The sequence below is a fragment of the Balaenoptera borealis genome (genome assembly GCF_965194805.1).
Source record: "Balaenoptera borealis genome assembly, chromosome: 7".
NCBI classification, from domain to species: Eukaryota; Metazoa; Chordata; class Mammalia; order Artiodactyla; family Balaenopteridae; genus Balaenoptera; species Balaenoptera borealis.
Genome location: NC_138864.1, coordinates 62,473,321 through 62,494,912, shown reverse-complemented (window position 1 = coordinate 62,494,912; position 21,592 = coordinate 62,473,321). Strand labels below are relative to the sequence as shown.

Below are 21,592 nucleotides of genomic sequence, written 5' to 3'. Positions count from 1 at the left end.
GATAACAAGAAAGTCTAAACAATGAAAAAGAAGAAAATTCAGGTGCATTATAAAATATAACAATACTTAATATACACCACAAAATAATTAATACTTTCTCAGTGTTGATACATGTGATGCAAAGTAATTTTCAACAACCCTTCAATACTCTCTTGTGAGTTGTAGGTAGCTGGTTTTAGGAATAAGGAAATAGTTCCAAGATTAAGTAATTCTCTGAAGTCCAGAGGTCACTGATACAACAAATATGAGACACTGGATTCTGGCCTTTATTTCTGTTTTCTACCCATTGGGATCTAGTTATTTTGCACAGTACTATTACTAAGCAGTTTTTTCCTCCCCTTCATATAGAAATCCCATAAAACACTGTTTTCAAGGAGTGAAAAATATTTTTAACCTCAGACTACTTTGAATTGCTGCTAATGGGCTAGAGAAGTGGACCATTTTAGTTGTGGATGCCAGCTTGCTCAAACTAACTTCTAAAATATTAAAACCTAGAATGGGTTTCAAATAAAAAGCTGACATACAGAAGCTGTAATAAAATGGTTGAGATTCTATAATTAAAGAGTGGTAAGGTTTTGTAATTTCTAACCTGTTTTCAGTTCCCAGGTCTGTGATCAGTTAATCCAGGTAGTAGGTATAAGGAGACCCACCTGCCATAAAGATAAGCAAATTCTAGCTATTTTCCTACTTCTTAAATTTCCCATTCTCCCCATAAATCTTTTAATGTTCTGTTTATATTTAGGATTTAGTAGCTTCTTTTCAGGAAACATTGTTCTAGCCACAATTTGCCTTTAAAAGTATTTACTGTATCTTTAGTAATCAAGAGAGATGTAAGCATATAAACTACGAAAACAAGTAATCTGTCTGATATCCTTGTACTTCCCAATATAATATCATGGGAAATTCTCATTCAAATGGTATTCCCAAGCAGAAAGAATTTTCATGATATTCAGCTTTACAAGTGAGTTGAAAGGGCTGTTAAAACAATCTCTTTCTTAAAATTGCTTAATTTGCTTCTCAACTGTAAGTGCCCTATGCTTGGTTTGCTGTGGTTAGAGCTGCCCGAGAAAGTCTCACTGCCTGGCTGCCTGTTTTACGCTCACTGCTATGCATCACAGAAAATTTCAGAGACCTTGTATTTTCTTCTCTCTCAACTTTTCATCCTTAGGCAAATAAGCCTAATGAACTGATGACAGGTTTGGGAGTAGAAAAACAAGTTAGAAACAGTCCCAGTTTTATAACTCTTTGCTTCATGACCTTGAACGTTCACCTAACCTCACCTCCACAGTCTAAAAGCCTCCCATATAATCACATAACTTACTTGCAATACTCTTAAAATGTTTGCCTACAGACAAAGTAATCTAAAAAAACATCTCGTGTGGTCATCCACATCATTACTGCCTAGAGAAATACATAAAACTTAACTTTATCTTTATAGGTGAGTAGAGAATCTCTGCCTTTTTGGTCAATTATTTTCACTCAAATAACAAGGTAAATGTAGTCTCAACTGCCTAAATGCAGGACACAAAAATGGGAAAAAATTAATGAAGTTTTCTCAAAATGGATAAGATTTATAATTCAAGGTTTAGAGCAGTTCTCAGACTTATTTAGAATTTCTGTAAAATATATGTAAATGGGGACTGTACTGTGAAATCTGTAAGTTGGCAGATAAGTACTTCTGGCTAATAATATACCAATCTGATGGGGACTATTCATGCAGATCTCAAAATGGCCATATACAAAATCTAAGGAGAGTGGTGGTGTTTTCAGTTCTAGTCAAGAAGAAGTAAGCACATGCTACCCTGTCTCTCCCGCTGAAGGCAACTACCAACCCGGCACAGAATGCACGGAGCAGCTAACTGAGGATTGGTGAAAAGCAAATGACAGCACGTAGATTGGGGAAGGAAACCAGAGCATGAAGTGCCACTGAGCCAGTGATGACCTTCCTGTTTTTTCTCCCTTCTCATATTCCCCAGTCTGGAATTAAAGGCAGCTCAAAACCTGGAACAGTACACCAAGTACAGATGGAAAGCTCCAAGAAAAGCCCTGTGTTTCTGGGGTAGGAAATGAAGGACATACAGGGAGAGGTCAGAGAGTGTGAGAGAAGTATCTTGTGTCATCTCCCCCTCCCCCCGCCACCCCAATCTCTCCCATCCCGGTCCCCTGGCAATTCCATAGCAGTGGCAGGTGCCTACAACTCCACTGAAGGAAAGCCCTTCTCTCTGGTCAGTGAAACTACGGTCCCAAAAGCATGGGCAAATACCTGCTGATTTTTTTCTCTCTTCATCCCCTTACCACAGGGCCCTGGAAGCAGATACTATATGAAGAAGTACATGGTAGTTCAGAGAAATGAAAGCCTTCTGTTTCTAGTCAGAGGAGCCCTGGGAGTCAAAAAACATCAGGGAGATCCTAGAGTGGAGAGGGCCTCAAAAAGACTATCTCTTAAAGTTGTATGTGATCTCCTGAGTTTACCCCTGAGCAGTGTATGCACAGATTTGACCTTATGAAGCATACTGACAATGTAGAGAACTGAATTAGGGGGTAGACCACCACCCAGGTTCCAGATAAGCCTGTGGATCTTGTACATGTAGCATAAATCTAAATAACACTGCAAAAACTTTGAAAATTGAACTGACATTAGAACCACAGCTCACAGGCAGCAGATCTGGATTTGTGGCCTGAAACTAACCGGGTCAGTTACCTGCTGAAATAGCAACAATAACAAATCAACATTCCCCACAAGAATTAAACAACACCTAGAGTCTAATAACATGATTGTATCATTTTTAGGATACAATCCAACATTTTTCAATACATGATGATCCAGGAAAAATCTCAAAAACTCCCAAGGGGAAAGACAGCCAGTGATGCAACCTCTGAGATGATAAAAGTGTTGGAATTACCAGACAAGAAATCTACAGCGGCAACTACAACCATGCTCCAAGAAGTAATGGCACACACTCTTGAAATGAAAGGTAAGATAGAGACGGTCAGCTGAGAAATAGAGGATATGAAAAAAAAAAAGGAACCAATTGAAAATTTTACAACGGAAAAACTCAACGACCAAAATAAAAGTTAACTGCATGGGCTCAAGAACAGCATGGAGATAAGAGAGGAAAAAGTCAGCGAGCTTGAATATAGATGAATAGATATTATCCAATATGAGCAATAGAAAGAACAAAGAGGAAAGAAAAAATTAACTGAGACTCAGATATTGGGATACTACAGAAATATCTAAAACATGTCATCAGAGTTTAGAAGGAAAGGAGAAAGACTGTGGTGCTTAAATCAGTATTTGAAGAAATAATGGCTGAAAACTTCCCAATTGGGCAAAAGACATAAACCTACAGATTCATGAAGTTCAGAGAAACTAAAACAGAATAAGCTTAAAGAAATCCATGCCCACTCATCAAAATCAAAGTACTGAAAAGTAAAGACAGAGGGAAACATTCCTGAAAGCAGCCTGAGAAAAATGATGCATTACATATTGCAGAGCAATGATTCACATGTGGACTTCTCATCTGAAACCGTATTATGTAAAAGACACTATGTGAGGTATGATGAGGAATTAAGGATGAAATCATAAAATGTTTACAATTAAGTCAGAAGAGCTGGACACATACATGCATTGCTGAAATACAAAGCTGTGCACTGGGATGGCATTAAGAAGATATTAACAGAGAGTCACAGGAGTACAAAGGATCAGGCAGTTATTTCACACAGATGGGGAGTTAAAAGGTTTTGTGAGGAAATTGTTGCTAAGCTTGGCATTGAAGGAAGGGATTTTATTTTATTTTTAGTATATATGTATTTATATCCCATCACTTTCCAGAAAGATTTTGAAGTAACTTATAAATATATATATATATCCCAACAGCACAGGATAATTAATTCAGGCAAAATAATAAACCGTAGGTAAGATTAAATGAAAGAAATGCAAACCATGGGTCCTACAGAACTGCTGGAAGAAACCACAGATTTCCTGGGAGCCTGCTTGAAGGCCAGAAAAATGTGTCTATTTCTAAACCACAAAATAGGGGATGGAGATTGCAGGTACATAATTAAGCAGTATGAGTAGAAAGCCTTTGGAGAGTGGTCCCTATGAAGCATGGTTGGCTGATGGAAGCCTTGGGAGAATGATTTAATGCCATGACAAGGATATTGAACTCTATGCTGTGTGAAATGAGGAGGCGATGAACTTTGAGATCAGGGAGTTGGCTGATCATAGTTATGTTGTTCAGTAGTAATTCTGGCAATGTGATGGATGGCTTTGGCTATACTGGGAAGGAAAATAATGTATTAAGTAAAGAGAAAAAATGTAAATAAGGTGAAAAAGAACTGAATTCTGTTATAACTGATAGAGTTGTAACTGATTACAAGTACAAGCCACTGAGTGAGGCAACAAAGCATCATAATTAAGGGAAAAGGCATTAGAGCCCACTGACTACCTCTAACTGTGTGGCCTTGGTCAAGATGCTTGGCTTATCTGCTTCAAGGTTGTTTTTTTTTTTAATTTATGATATGGGAGTCATAATAACTTTACTGACTTCTTAGGGTTGTTTTGAGGATTAAATAAAAATAAATATGAATATACAGAACAGAAACTGGTATATCATGAATGATGCTAAATATTGTTAAGCATTATTACCATGGTTTCTTCCAAACATCTCAACGACATCTCAGTGTTTTGTAAATTCAGTTAGCCTTCCTCTACATATCACTAAATTCCTGGGACTGGAAGATCTTACATTTATAAAATGTTTATTTTCTATCTTAATGTCCTGAGATTAAATTGTATTTCAGCAAATGATTTAAGATTAAATAACACTTTACAATTATGATTATTTTAAATGATTACAACAAACACATAAGTAAAAATTTAATAGGCCCTGAAACACTGTTCCTCTTTTGAAAGAGCTTACATTTTAAAGCTGTGCTGAATATATTCGCTTTGCAAAAACGAGCGTCAAAATGAAGATAAACTCCAAGTAACTGCAGTGTCTAGGGCCATGGGAAAAAGATCCAGCCTTCCTAAGAGAGGGTACGAGCAAAAGCTAGGCAACTAGCCGATGTCTGAATCAACTAGAAGCTAGAGCCAGAGAAGGAAAGTGGCAGGCAAGTCAGAAAGCAGCATCTTATAGAATGGTCCACTCAGTGGAAATGGGGACTGAAGGAGGCAGTGGCTCTTAGGGCACTAAACGACCAAGTATCTGTCCCAAGAATACTAGGGATCACACTTAAAGCAGTAAGACTACCAGGCTTGGCGGGGATTGGCTAATTACCAGCTCAGGGCTGAGTTGAGTGTTGAAGGTATTTAATACTAGAGGCTGAGACTGGGCAAGTGGGTCAGAGTCCTGAGAAGTATTATACCAAGGAAGGTATTTAAAACAGGCAAAGAGAGACCAAAACACATGTAAATGCCTTCCAGAAGTTGTCTTGACTTCAGCTATCACTTTCATATTTTACCTGTGGTCATTTCACCATTTAGCTTATGATCTGTTCATGACTTCCCTCCCATTCTCTACCACATGGAAGAAAGTTTCAGGAATCTTTTCTGACTTAATCATAGACAAAGCAGCCAGAGTGATATTGCATTACAACCTGTTTGGCATTACTTTTCATAAAAGTAACACAAGTAACAACTAGTACATGACTATTTCAATGTATTAACAGAATGTAGCCTATACAATGTGTAAAATGAATACATAATTGATAATGCAGAGGGAAGTGGCCCAAAAGTTTAATCGTCCTATTTCAGGAAACAGAGAGATTAAATCTTTTAATGTTGAGAAAGTATTTCTTCTCCGATACATTCAAAATTCTTTGCTTTGAGAATGTAATGAATAAAGATAACTCAAAATAACTTTTACATGTATGTATATATGAAAAATATGTGAATGAATTGCTAGCCAACCTACATTATGTTCAGTGAAAGATTTAGTAGAAGGCATTTTTTAAAATTATTATACTACCCCAAGAATTATTTAAGAAACTCACAAATTCAAAATGCACATGGTGTTGGCAGCCTAACGATGTGGGAGGCACAGTGCTATGCTCTGCAGGTACAGGGATGGCTAAAATCATAGTGCCTGACCTTAATAAGCTTACGTCTACCCAGAAGCTAGTCAGAAAAGCCGATAACTTCAATTTAACGTAGTTAGTTCTTTGATAAAGCTATGAAGCACTGGGGCTGAGCTTTTAGACTAGTTGGGGTCAGGGACGGGATAGAGTGAAGGGAGGGGTGATATTCAAAACAGAATTTATGGAGGAGTGGCAGCATGAAATGAGTCTCAAAAGATGAGTTGTGTAACTCAACTAAAGAAGGAGAAAGGTTTATTTGGGCAAGAGGAAAGTATATGAAAATATGAAAAAGAAGTAAGCGATGATAGCAGTGAAACAGGAAGCCCGATTCAAACTATATTTCATCAGATAGAAAGAAATTAAATGTTTTAATTGGAAGAGTGTCGTGGTGAGATTAGCATTTTATAGTGAGCATTTTGGTAGAAGAGTGAAGGATGGATCTAAATAGAAAAAAAAAAAATGGGGATGGGGAAAGATTGATGTGTCTATTGCTGAGAGTGAGGAGAAATGAAATGGGCCAAATCTAGGACAATGGTGGTAGGGATTAAAAGAAAAGAGTCCAGAAATATGACATATTATCAACTGGGCACAGTTAGTGAATTTTAGGGTATGGAGAGAAGTATAGGATGGCTCTCAGATTTCTAGCTTGGGAAACACTGGGCTCCACTAACTCAATATGGTAAAGGGAGGAGCAGGAATTTTGGAATGTAAGAAAAAGTCATTATATGGTGGGTAGAGAGGAGATGGAAGGAGGTACATGATGCGTTCATTTTGGTTACACTGAATTTGAGGCTTAGTATGGTCACTCCTCACTTAACGAAACTTTACTAGACACCCATCACTCAGAATAAATTGGGGTGGGAGGGCTGGGTGTGCAGATACAAAATGAAATCCGACCTAGTGTATGACCTCCCATATATTACTGCTCTTCCTTGTCTCCTCCCTAAGCTGCTCAGTTTTTTCTCCCCACAATGGGAACATACGGACAGCAGAGTCAGTATGTTCGAAGTGGTCAGGAGGAAAGAATGGGGAGGAAGATAGGAAGGGGAATAGAGTTAGGCTCTGGAGTCCACCCTAAAGAAAGGCTCTTCATGAACTGTTTCAATATAATGTCTTCTAGAATTAATTGTGTCTTTAGTTTGTTATGCTTATTAACATTGCTAATTGTTAAATGGTTAAAATCCATTCTCTGTTAACTCAGTGACTATTACAAAACTGTGAACAGAGGAGTATCTAACAAGTTTCTGTTGACTACTTTATAGTGAGATAATTGAAAAGGTCATAAAAATAATTACAACATGTGAAGAGACAGTTTTAAGCTTTTTGGTTTTTGTTTTTCCTGGTAATTGGAACTTAGGATTAGTGAAATTTGTAAGTAAATATTACCTTAATTTTTTTTCAATTACTTTTTTTATTGTGATAAAATATATGTAACATAGAATTTACCATTTTCACCATTTTTAAGTATACAGTTCAATGGCATAAGTACATTCACACTGTCATGCAACCATCAACACACCTATCTTCAGAATTTATATTACTCTGATTCTTAAACAAATATTAATTGATGTAAGAATCAAGACCCACTTATCACGTGCTTTTCTATTTTATATATTCCACTTAAAGAAAAGCAGAACTTCTGCTGTGCTCTAAAATTATATCTAGAGCAATTTCTTCATAAATTGAGTATCAGCTTATGGATATTTAAATTCAGCGAAGAATTTTAACATTCTACCATTTTTATGTTCTGTAAGAGAAACGTGTTATTCAGTTGAAGCAAAGAACACTCTTAAGTTCAACCATACCAACGCTATGAATACTAAATATTCTCTTTAGTTAAAGTGAAATTTAAAGTTCAGATCTCCATGTGGTTCTAGGAAAAGAAGAGTATGCCAGAATGTGAAATAACAATAATGAGCCAGAGTCTAGTACAGTTCTTGGTCCACTGTGTTGACTGCAATAAATGTTTTAAATGAATAAGAGAGTTTACACGGAGAGAAAACTAAATAGTCGTTATATAAAAATTATTAATTTCACAATTGTTTAGATCATGATAATTAATAGGTGAAATGAATATCCTGTTACTCGCTGAGAGAAAAGTTAACGAAAGAGTCATCAGAAGAGCTTGTGTGAAATAAGCTACAAGTATTATAATGCACTAATTACGTTTTAATAGATACAGACTTTTTAAAGCTAGGGAGAGGCAGTAAGTGATTTATCAAAGGTCATACTCTGGAGCGGAGGGTCACAGGGATGGCCTGGGGCCTTCTCAGGTGGAGAGCCAGGGTGGGGAGTAGCCATGAAGAGTGCAGACAGTGGAGCCCGGTTACCTGCGTTTCAAGTTCTACCCTGCCACTTACTATCTGGTTGGAATCAGGCAAACTATTTAACCTTTGTCTGCCTTTATCCACAAAATGAAGCTTATTATAGGATTTCTGTGAGAATTAAATTTGTCAATACAGGTCAAAGTGTCTCAAACTATGTGGCACAAACTAAAAGCTTAATAAATATTCGATATTTTTATTGCCATGAATCCTTCTTGATTTAAAACATGGCACAGGGGCTAAATTTCCCTTCTCCCTGAGAAGAGTGTTTAAATCTTTCAATAGTTTCCTATTGCACTTAGAATCAGATGCTAATTCTTTACCATCATTTTTTCTACTTGATCTGTCCCCTGCCCATCTTTTCTACTTTACCTCTTACACTCTCACCCAACCTCTAAAAACTTTGGTTCCATCATCCTTCTTACTGTTTAACATACTGAGCTTTTGACCCTTCTTTCAAAAAGGCCTCCCAGACTCACTCATCTAAAGTAGTACTCTTCATACTCCACCCAGTTCCTCTCTGTCATTTTTCATAACTCTAGTAATCAAAAGTTATATTGATTATGCATCTGTTTGTTTATATTTATTAATTTATTTAATCTCTTATTATCAGAATGTAAGTTCCTTGAGGACAATTATATTATGGAATACATTCTATTCCATGTTCTATTATTCCAATGTTTTATTATTGATCAGGTTTCTATTCTTAGTGCCAAGAGAAGTGCCTAGCATATTACTGAAATGCAATAAAATGTTCACTATACAAATGAAATTTAGGGAGATCTAAATGTCTGAGTTAAATAATATCTCGTTATGCAGAGAACAACTACAGTGGTAGCTTTTCTATAGAGAAGGAAGACCTCAAATCCCCAAATGGAGGCAAAAGAACAGATGGGTAATAAATTCAGGGAGAATTATGTTTGAAGATCCCATAAATACTTTTCCTATAAGGCGTTCTGAAATAAGTACAAGAAAGGTTAAGAGAAACTTTATCAATCTTGTTTAGTTCCAGAGTTTATAATTGATCTACGGTATCCAAAGATTATACTTTTGCTAACACAAACATTCAAATACTAATCATTGCCAAGGGCATATAATGCCTAAAACCTGAACGCATTGGCTCTGTCACATTAAAAAAAAAAAAAAAAAAAACGGTACTGGGTGATAGGTCCAAAGCTTAGGTATTGTGATTATTTACTTATAGGAGTATGTGATTAGTTAGTTATGGGAATATATAGTATCTGGGAAGCAACATTGAAAGTGACATAGCATTTTAATTACTCTGTACTCACGGTGCATGGGGTCTGCATCCATGGTTCCCCATCGATCTGCATTGGCAGAGACTTGCTAGTCCTGGGGAAAAATATTTCATTTTAAGTTTAACATGGAAATACTTGATACAACAGACTATATGTCCCATAAAAAATTATGAGACCAGGGAATGCAAATATGGTAATAGCTGGGCTCTGCTCTCAAGTTATCTCTTTGAAAGGAACTTCAACTTTTTTTTTTTTTGCCACACCACGTGGCATGTGGGACTATAGTTCCCCAACCAGGGATCAAACCCGCACCCCCTGCATCGGAAGATCGGAGTCTTAACCACTGGACCACCAGGGAAGTCCTGGAACTTCAACTCTTGATATTAATGAATACTTTGAAAGGTATCTTAGTTACAGGAATGTTAAGAGCTTCCTGGTAACTGTCGTGATATAAACAAAAATTCTGGATGCCAAAAGACAAATGTAGGGTTTATGTTTAATGCCACAATCAGAATTCCTACAGCCAAAAGGGCTTCCCTTGTTTTCATGCAAATCCACATTGCAAACTTGGAGAAAAAGTGTTTGACACCTCAGATTTTCCAGTATCAACTTTCATATATATAACACCAATTATATCTGTGCTATAATCTGTGGTTTCACGTTAGGGTAAAAATAGACCTTTTCTCTACAGGTAAAATTTTGAAAAAAATTTTTTTTAAAGATTTAAATGTAATACACATATAAAATCCTACTTTATAATAATCCATTATTTAATTTATAGAAGCAATGGTAGACTTTAGTCCATGAAAGAATGTAAGTTAACGGTGCGTCAACAGTGTTTTCATTGGGTAATTTGCCCAGTAGATATTTTGATGCTTCAGTAAATTAAACGGAGTGTGAGCCAGATTAGAGGGGTTAGAATTTGTATGTTAGAATTGTATTCACGGTCTCAACAAAAGAGAATCCAATTCCAATGGACATGGTAAGTAATAGTGAACCAAAACTTTGTAAATACTGTCCATTTTCATTATTTTGAAATATATCAGCATTAATCACTGATAACTTGAGGCACAGATAAAACAAACATGGTTATCAGAGTCTTGTATGGCTTTAATTAATTTGTAGTTATGCCATGCCAACCTCCTTTCTCAATTATAGAGAAAGAGCTACCTGATGACCACAGAGGAGCACTGAGCCAGCCGCCGCCCAGCACTTTTCAGTCCTGTGTATATTTGCCCCATCTCCATGGCTCCTTCCAAGCCAACCACCTCCAGCAGCTGATCACTCAGATCTGAAAGAAAACAGAAACCTTGTAAATTACAGTGCCTATGCATATGTGCACAATTTCATGTCATTGGGTGTTATGGAAATGAAAAATGAAAGCTACTTCACAAAGAAAGCTTCTCTGTCTTGGATACTCTACTAAAAGTAACGAAAAGATGGCCTACTTTTGAAACTCTCAGTTTAACCAGACCCTGAGGTGCTGTGGAAAAAGATGTGCTGTCAGCTTATTCTAAAACAGAACGGGAAGAATGGATTCTGAGCCAAATAATGCCAAAAAATATACCAGTAGTTTTTAACATCAACAAACTTAACGTTATTCCACATGTATATATGGAACATTTTACATCCCACATCAGACATTTGGCAGCAAATACACATTTCAATACTATAAATAAAGTATGAGGATATGCTGTCAAACATGATTTTGTTAAATTACTCGAAAAAAAGACCTTAGAGATCATGGAATTAAAGTTTCTCAACTTAAAGATAAGACTTGAGGCCCTAAATCATTGAGTGAATTGTCCAAAGTCGTAAGTAAACTTGAGCAGGATGTCAAGTTTTTCTTGAACTTGAAAACAGAAATTTTTTTTTTTTAATGATAAGGAATGTGCTACCACATTCTACTTGGGAGTAGGTTAGATAATTAGCACAATACAATCATAATTTTTTTTTTTTTACCAGAGTACAGTAAAAAGAGGCTAATAGCATTACATATTGCTTGTCGAGTGTTTCCTAAGTGCCTGTCACTGGACTAGTCACTCTCTGTATATCACCTCCCTTGCTCCCCCCCGCAAAACCAGTTGAAGACAAATATGATTATTAGAATTTACAGATAGAGAAGCTAAAAATTAGAGAAGCTAATTTATTCATATTAACATACATAGGAAGTGACAGAGCCAAAATTTGAATCCAATCACTCTGAGGCATAACCACAATGCTGTATTTGATAAACGAGCCACACCAAAGAGAGATACTTTTAAAACTTATAGAAATATTTCTTATTTTGGGAGTAAGAGTGTTCTGTGTGAGCTCCAAAGTCCCTTTTCAACCTGAACACTTTCACTCAGCAGGAAAGCAGAGCAAGTACTCACGTCAGTAAACGCCGACAGAGCGCAGTCTCAGCACACAGCCCGTTCGCTTACTTATCTGGCTCAGAATGCCTGAACCTTTGATTTGAAGGTAAAATTCTAGGTGCACATATATGGTCCTTTTCTATACTGATATTTTCACGTAATCCCATGTATTTTCAAATGTCAATAAATTGTTTAATATTGTTTTAGTAGCAACAAAAGCTGGAGGGGGTGGCATAGAGCGGCATAGGGTAGGGCATGATGATTATACAGATAACCATGTAATAGCTAGTCGTAGCTGAGGGTGCACTTGAAGAAAAACCAGCATGTGTGTGTTGTATGTACTCCATTTTGTACAGAAAGCCCTCATTCCCCGCTAATGAATCCATTTTAGCACGAAGTTCAGAAAAATAAACGATATATTTTCAGCGTTGTTCAAATGCGTGGTGAACAGCACTTTGAAATCTCAAAGTTTGCTAGGCCCATGATCTTTGGCAAATTTTATATAGGCCCTGAAAACAAAAAGTGTAACCAATCCACTGTATGTTTTTTGAAGAGAACTGATTTTAGAAAAACTATTATTTTTTAAACTTTAAGCTCTAGCTGCAGCATGAGATTTCTTCACGTGGACACGATCAGCCAGCTACCAGATCAAATGTTAACAAGTCCTAATAACCGAGAACATTCACCTTGCTGTTCTAAACCCTATTTAGACTTATTTCTCATGAAACTTATTCTGTGTTTCTAGTTTAAATTTATGTTGCCAAGAACAGATGGACAAGGAATGGAAACATATTCTTTCGGCTGTAGCCGGCACTAAAATGTGCTTGGCTCTATAGCCTGGGTGTTAATATACGCATTTTTTAGATACATGTCAACCGGCAAACTGCACTGTGGCAAGCGCTAAAACCCCAGATGTGTGTCTGGTGATATTTATAAAACAACAACCACCACAAAAGTGAAGTTCATATTTAGTATTACATATCTTCCACTGCTTGATTCTTAAATAGGTGAAATGTTATGCTGATTTCTGTAAGGATCTGGGTGATGGAAACTATTCTACAAGAAACGAAATACTTTCTCACAAGAGAGTTAATCTGTATAAGCCTTAACTTCTCCATGAATCACAGGGATTGTCTACACCCACACCATATTGCTACTGTCTACCACCCTCCTTCTGATTTTTTTCTTTCTTTTAATTTGTCTTTGTTTTTCTCCCTGCAAAAATGCCATGAAAATCAATTCTACCATTAATAATTGGTAATGAAGACATTTCTTACAGATTTAGAAGACCTAGGCTTTCAAACTTTCATGTTCTTGCTAACACAAAGAACTGTAGAGAAATGGTGGTCTATTTACTAGCTCTGGTCAAAGTAAATAAATACCATATTCTTTCTAATTAAGTATTCAGAAAAAAAAAGAAATTCTAATTTGTGCTGCATAAATTTGCTCCCATAAACACTTCGACATTTTTTTATACAGAAGCCTGCAATGTCTGTATACAATTGCTGCCTCTTACATATTGTCTTTGAGGTCAGGGTCCTGACTGATTTCAGACAAAGATAATTTCTATACAATTTTGAATTCTGTTTCTACATGTGGTATCATCTAGAAACATCAAAGACTTCCTCACGTCACATTCTAGCTAAAATTTACTTTAAGTGCAGGTCCCTTAGGATGTCATAACCAACCAGATTCACCTCCTTAATTGGTCTGTTACCTGGCTATTGCTTTCCTACTTAAAAGTAGGATTGGTGAACTACAGCCCATGAACCGAATCCAGCCCACTGCCTGTTTTTGTATGGCTTGCAAGTTAAGAATGGTTTTTACATGTTTACAGATAGAAAAAAATTTTAAATGACATATTGTGACATCTGAAGATATATTAAATTCAAATGTCACCAATCACAAATTAGTTTTTATTGGGACACAGCCACTCACTCATTCGTTTAGGTTTTGTCTATGTCTGCTTTCACACTACAATGGCGGAAGAGAGTGGCTGCAGCAGAAATCACATGGCCCAGAAAACCTGCAATATTTATTATTTGGACCTTTAGACAGAAAGTGCCAAACTCTGCCTAAGAGAAACATTAACTATTTTGGGCCACTGACTTTTTCACTTTAGTACTGCCACTATAAATCCTAATGGCATCACAGTGGCCTGAAAGACATAATGTCCGAGCACTCATTCCTCAGTGTGTGTATTGGTGCGTAAAAGAGCTGCTCTCAACCATGGCATCTCACCACACTCATGTACTGTGGGGTTTCTTATAATCAGTTTGTTATCAATCATGTAATACCAAAGTTTCTAAGTAACTTGGTTACAAAAGAAACTAGAGCAGCTGAACATTCAGCATTATGCTCAGTCATTGCATCTGGTTGGCTTTCTTGCGTGTGAAAGACGAATCATAGGTAGGAAGGCAGAAGTTGCATCTGGGCCAGGAGATGCAGGTGAGAGCTCCCCCTGGGGGAGTCATGCGCTGAGCACTGAGAAAGCCTGACCTCCTGATATTGGGAAGTGTGTCTATTCCAAGGAAGACAGTGCTTTTGATCAATTAATGATATGAGATATACTTCTGAAGGGGAAAAATAGTACGTTTCTGAAAGAGTTAGCATATCTTTCCAAATTGCTCCAGGGGTACAACAGAGGCAAGAGAATCTGCCAAATTTGGTATTTTCATATTTAAAATAGAGAGTCTAGAAGAGGTACTTCAGAGGGAAGAAACTTAATGAAATAACCAAAACTGGCATATAGTAGAGCAAGATTCTTAACACGGGGCAGTGACTCTGAATGCAGAAGAATGTAACTTTTTCACTAACATGTAATTGAAATTAAGCACTTCTTTCAATTATAAATTTAGGCAATAAACCACAGTCATAGTAGAAATATCTCTGACTTTGTCACTGACCGATATCATAGATATTTCCATATCACATTACAGTTGTTGCAATATTTCAAAATTCTATTTATACTAATCTTTACTGATACCTTAATAATTATTGAGCCCCTCCTAGATTTCTAAAGGTAATTTATTAATATGGGAAAAGAATCTAAAAAAGAGTGGATATATGTGTATGTATAACTGATTCACTTTGCTGTATACCACTGTAAATCAACTATACTCCAATAAAAATATTTTGAAAAGAAGCACATATATTACTAAATCAAAACCTTAACAACATTTCAATATAATTGATTTCCTTTGTAATCCTGCATATTTTTTTGTGAATTTTAAAACATTACTCTGAGAAGAGTCAGTAGATTTCACCAGACTGGCAAAGAGGACCGCAACTCAAAAATGATAAGAAACTCCACTTTAGAGTTTAATTTGCCTTATGACTTTGGATATCTTTTCCTGAGCATTGTAAGTGCTGCATTAGTGTTACACAGGGAATCAGGGGTATGAACGTAAAATCTGAAAGTCACGGGTGCAGTACAGATTTGAGAACACAGGAGCAGAACAGCTAATAAATGGATAATATTTATTCATAGCTTAGGCTCTTCATTTTTGACAGTTATACCCTGATAATATGTCTCATTATGTAATTGTTTCAGACTGCCATATGTAGGGAACAGAAGAGGATGCATTACAAACACAGACTGAATGTGGGTTGTAGCATTTTGGCATTTCGTTGAATATAGTGTGTACTGAAGGGAGAGGAATGGGGTGGAGGCAGGGCAGGACATCCTCCTTCATGCATGGAGTCCAGCAACACGCTGCAACACAGGGGGCAGCTATGTCCTGGGGCACAGTCATTGATTGACTCAGCAAGGACATTTTGTCATCACCTAAATTGCTAATTATATCACCAACAATGAAGTCCTTATTTGGCCAGGGCGAGACGAAGCTAGCTATAGAGTTGTACCTTCTGATTGTGGGAAGATTACATGCCTTCCAGTGATGCTTGTTTTATCTAGCAGACATTTGAAACATGCCTGAGGATCCAGAATAAACTTTTAAAAAGCCAAGGGATGTATGAAATTCCTCCACCAAAGCAAATGCTTCAAGGATTCTTTTCTAACATGTCCAACTATTGCCCGTTGATTTTTTTTTTTTAATAAATTTATTTATTTATTTTTGGCTGCGTTGGGTCTTCGTCGCTGGGCGCGGGCTTTCTCTAGTTGCGGTGAGTGGGGTCTGCTCTTCGTTGCGGTGCGCGGGCTTCTCATTGCGGTGGCTTCTCTTGCTGCAGAGCACGGGCTCTAGGCGTGCGGGCTTCAGCAGCTACGGCTCGCGGGCTCTAGAGTGCAGGACCAGCAGCTGTGGCGCATGGGCCCAGCTGCTCCACGATCTTCCCGGACCAGGGCTCAAACCCATGTCCCCTGCGTTGGCAGCCGGACTCCCAACCACTGCACCACCGGGGAAGCCCTGCCCATTGATTCTTAATTTAGATGTACTCCCCATGAACATAAATAGCTGTTTTCTCCTACCTCCATAAGTTAGAAAATGAAATTAGCAAAGGGCCCGAGTGGACAGAGCTAAGCAGAAATGTATTAATAGGAACTCTGTGTTTCACAGTACAAGTATATTTAAAACAAAATTTTAGCACCTCAGGGAACCTACTATACAATTACAGGTCTATCAAGAAAATGGAGATTATATATATGGTACGCCTACCGTGAGCAGGCTCTCTGCTAAGGGATTTACAGGCATTTTTTCCATTTAAGACTCCCAACAATTCCTTGAGGCTGGTATTATTCTCCCCATTTTATTGATGAGGAAACTATGCTACCTGTTCAAGTCTTCACACATAGTTGAAAATCTGGTTGTCCAGCTAGGTTGCTTGACTCCAAAATCCATGTTATTGTACATATTGACATCAGTAAGAACTAACCAATTAAATGTTATCAGTAATTGAAAGAAAAAATACTACAAAGAAATATATGATACTTTAAAATGGTACCATTAATAATCCCACCAGTAAATCATTTCAGATGCTGTCACCAAATTATAATACAGTATAAAACTCACATTCACAATGACTACTCCAGGTCATGTGTATGAATTATACTCTGAAGAGTCTATAAGAAGGCTGAGAAACACAAAATACTTTTTGAAAGGACTTCTATCCAAACTAGTCAGAAAATAAAAACAAAAAAGTTTAGAATGTAGTACAAATGGATTAAGGAGAGTTATTTGGAAAATCCAGCAGTGTGAAATATCCCATTCTTTGCTGAAATCTGAAAAATAAAGAGTATATACATAAATATATATACAGCGGAATCACATGCCTGACTTTAAAAATGACTTTTAAAGAATAGATTTCATCATCTCTTTTAAAGCCATCTGTTTTTTAAAAACAACCAGCTAGAGCTGACTATAACTTCATGTATTTTCATTCTAAAATTCTGAACTTCCCTAAATGGATCCAAAAAAAAAGTAAAGACCAGAAATCATAGTGTGGCATACTGTCAACACCTCTCTATTGTGACCAAAGTAGTTCAGGGCCTGCAATCACTTTGTTATGGCATACTTGAAAGATGACCTTCACCTCAGGACACACAACCCAAGAAATCGTACGCATTTCATTCACAAGGCTATAAAGAGCCAGCTTAAAGACTTCCCACAGCAGTCCATTAAAACTGGCAACGTGTATTATCAGTAAATGTAAGCAGAGAGTTTATGAGCACAAGCTAGCAGTGACTCTGAACACTGCTGCTTCTGGGATCTTGAGTCAGTTTGCTCTCGTTAAGCTTTGTGGAGGGAGTGAAGGCTGTCGCTTGTTTTCTGTGTGAATGAGCCATTAGTGTGTGAGGGGATGTTTTCACAGCACCATGCCTCCCCTGCCCTCTTCCATAAACCAAGCTACTTCACGTGTCTCCTCATATTAGTGCCATCACTAAACAAAGCTTGTGCTCATGAATGAAGGCTGATGTCAGCAAATTCTGAGTAACTTCTAGAGGGGCATCCTGCATCATAACACTGATGCCTGCTAAGGGGCTAAAGTCACAACCAATCCTTACTCTCCTAAGAATTAAGCAGTTCCAGGGCTTCCCTGGTGGTGCAGTGGTTAGAAATCTGCCTGCCAATGCAGGGGACACGGGTTCGAGCCCTGGTCCGGGAGGATCCCACATGCCGCGGAGCAACTAGGCCCGTGCGCCACAACTGCTGAGTCTGCGCTCTGGAGCCCGCGAGCCACAACTACTGAGCCCATGTGCCCCAACTGCTGAAGCCTGCGCGCCTGGAGCCCTTGCTCTGCAGCAGGAGAAGCCACTGCAATGAGAAGCCTGCGCATTGCAATGAAGGGTGGGCCCCGCTCGCCACAACTAGAGAAAGCCTGCGCACAGCAAAGAAGACCCAAAGCAGCCAATAAATAAATAAATAAATAAATAAATAAAATAAAAAAAAAAAAAAGAATTGGCTACCATCTTTAAAAAAAAAAAAGAATTAAGCAGTTCCAACAATTAAAAAAACAACTTAAAATCCAATTTAATAGAGGGCAGTGCCAATATTATTTTACATATGGCTATGTATGTGATCTTTATATTCAACTTCCAGAAGCACTATGAAAACCAGTTTTTTCTTGAAATGTATTACAGAATATAATAGTATAGATTTACTGTCTCCTTATTTTAATTTCAACAAAATATGAAACACACTTGTGAAAAGGTAAAATTTTTAAAACATGGTAATACATTTGAACTCGTTTATAAACTTAAGGCTATAAATTAAAGACAAAATATAATTGTGAAGAATAGTGATTTATACTAAAACTCGTCTTGTATAAAAGAGCTGGTTTTGATATCCAATTATGCCTGGTAACATATATATATTATACCCCTAGCAAGAGACTGAGGAACTCTAATATACTGGGGTTACTGTGCTTTCTCAGGCCATTTGCATAAAAGCACTGCTGGTCAGAAGTAAATCCTACTCTTCTGGCAGTCTGTCTTCAGAAAAGAGGTTACATGACTAGACAGAATGAAATCCAAGTAATCTTCTTTGGAACTTTTTGATAGCGGTTAAAATATAGGATTATATCCTGAAATCTGGTGTCCTGCCAGAGAGCCCTTGAAAACCTGCTGAGTTCAAGGCTCTGCACAACAGGAGTGCCAGTTTCTGATGAGAACAGTGTGGGTTTAAGGAGTTTTAATGTTATGCAGGAGCAAGGACTCCACCCCAATCCCCACAACTGTGGACAGGGCACGAGGGCAGGACTGAGACAGGAAGTGTGATGGCCTCGGGCACTAAAACACACTTAACATCGTCATTGCCTCGCCACTTAAAGATGAACGCTTCTTAACTCATTCAAGTCAGAGAAGACACTGCTTCATTTGGCTTTTCATTCTTTTAGGCTTATGGTAGATTATAGACAGATGGGCCAACATCTCTAACAGGCTACCTGTTAACAAGTTAGTATAGATTTAAACACACCTGAATTCTTCTGTTTTGTACATATCCTCCCTCTTTTCTTTCTCATGCTGTAAGAGAATTCTGTTTCATGACTTTATAGCTACAGAAGAAGAATTATATTACATCTTGGATTACTAAATTGAATTAATGTTGACATAACTAGTTTTATTTGGATGGCATTTTAAAATTAATCCCATTTGTAAATACTTATAAGAAATACAATATCCTTTGTCATGTCAATTACGAAGTTAGCAGAGAAATCCATTCCACACATGAAATCACTCAGAAGAGAGAACTTGTAACCTACTACTGCGTAGATTTTCAGTGTCTATTCACCTCATGACGCTTATTAATCATGTACTGACAAGTTTCCAAAGAGCCTGAATTTTTAAAAAATAAAGAATAAGCCCTTGTTTGTAGACATGTTGAAGGATTCAAATAAGTACAAAAGGTCTCTGTGAAAAAGTTTTTCTTTACATTTTAAAAAGCATGTCATTTTATCTTTATAAAAGAACTACACTGATACTAATTCATCTTTTAGGAAATACAGCAACAACATTCATGACTAATAGTAACATGAAAAGCAGAAATGGAACATTCAAAGTATGTTCATCCCTAACAACACTTGAGAACGTAAGAGAAGTTCAAATGAAAACTTTCAGATTTCCAAACTGAGAAACTCAGGACTTTATCTCCCCTTTCAAGGAGTGCCTTTGGGGGTGGTGGAAGCCAAAACCTCTTTCACAGTACAAAATTTACGAATATAACTCATTCTTCTCCTACCTCCTCATGTAAGAGATATATCCTTTTTAAAAAATAGTTTAAAGTACTACTGTGTTGATACTCTTGGTACAAAGAAAATTTATTCTATTTAGTAGTATACTTTTAAAAGTTATTTATTTAAAAGGGCTTCACTGTATTGGTCTTGTAGCCCTTCGTACAACTGAACAAAAGCAGTTCTATGAAAGAAGTCTAAACTTGGACAAATCATAAAAAAAAAGCAAAGTTCCTCTCTGTTTTTATCAAATTTGATTGCTGCAGCTGTTCCCAGTTTCTGTATTTTAAAAATAGCCTTATTCAGTGCCTTGTTGGCTAAAGGCCAGAGTGCCATTAGAACATGCTGTACGGAAAACCTCTATTCAGTTACAGATACAGAAATATATTTAAGATCAGTGGGGGTCATCTGCAGCAAACACTTGGAAAGGAAAATAGAATTTTAATGTGTTTGGACCAATTGCCACTTTTACCCGATAGTTTAAAGCTCCTGTGCAGAACCTTCCTATTCATTTTTTTTCTCTTAGTTGGGTAAAAATGCAGAATGAGTATCAATTTCACTGGAAAAATATTATTAGAAAGTTCTACTCCTCAAATAGTATTTGTATAGCTGAGATTCACATTTCAAAGAATACCTACTAGTGGCTTCTGTTGGACAAGTTGGTAGGTATGCATCCATCCAGTGGAAAGGTACATATTACTGAGCAAACGTTACAAAAGGATTCGCAACTTCTCTCTGATGTAGGCTACCTAACTAAGGTCGCTAGGTGTGAAACAGACCAATGTATGCAAGGGAAATGAGGCTAGGGACTCATTCGGGACTGACAAATTCATACTCTTGGGCTTGAAGTATGTGGGGATCAGGTCAAAGAGTTGAATTATTTGGTAGAATCTCAGAGCTGTACTCAGATATTCAGTTCTTTCCTTATTTTTTTTTTTTCTTTTAGCAAAGGATTCAATAAAACTAGCATTTGGGACTAAACAGATTCATAATGGAATGTTAATTTAAGTTGCAAGTAAAAAGACTCTGTTCTGCAAGGATCATCAATAAAAAGAAGAAATTTCTGAAGCCAAGGAATGAGAATAATAAGGAAGAATTAGAGAGCAGGTGTCTAGAGAGAACCCACGTGAGAGGAGGACTCTTCATTACGGAATGCTCATCACTGACAAGAAGTGAAGCACCCAAGATTTACCTTTCTTGAAAGCTAACATGTTAGCTTTCCACAATTTGGGAGAGTCTGGCAGAAAACATGAATTTCTGGAGTCAGAGATCCAAGACTTTATTACCCACAACACCGCTGTCAGTCCCCTGAACCTCAGTTTCCAAAAGGTGAAGCAAAGAGCATTTCCACCTTAGAGTCAAAGGGGGACAGAGAAACTAGGTCAGCATTCTGCAGGCTTCTTGGGATAGGACTGGGCTCACTGTAAACCCAGGGGCAGAAGTA

The 21,592-nt window shown here is 37.3% G+C and overlaps 1 protein-coding gene across 3 annotated transcripts in view; it reads right to left on the bottom strand.

Annotated features, from left to right (window-relative positions):
* Positions 1-21,592, bottom strand: part of DGKB (diacylglycerol kinase beta) — a 943,764-nt gene that overhangs the window by 31,539 nt on the left and 890,633 nt on the right. For all 3 annotated transcript variants that reach the window (XM_082398294.1, XM_082398295.1, XM_082398296.1), the window contains 2 exons: positions 10,835-10,955; positions 9,698-9,758 (listed from right to left, as the gene is read on the bottom strand). In XM_082398294.1, coding sequence (XP_082254420.1) covers positions 9,698-9,758; positions 10,835-10,955 — 182 coding nt within the window. The remainder of the gene's footprint in view (positions 1-9,697; positions 9,759-10,834; positions 10,956-21,592) is intronic.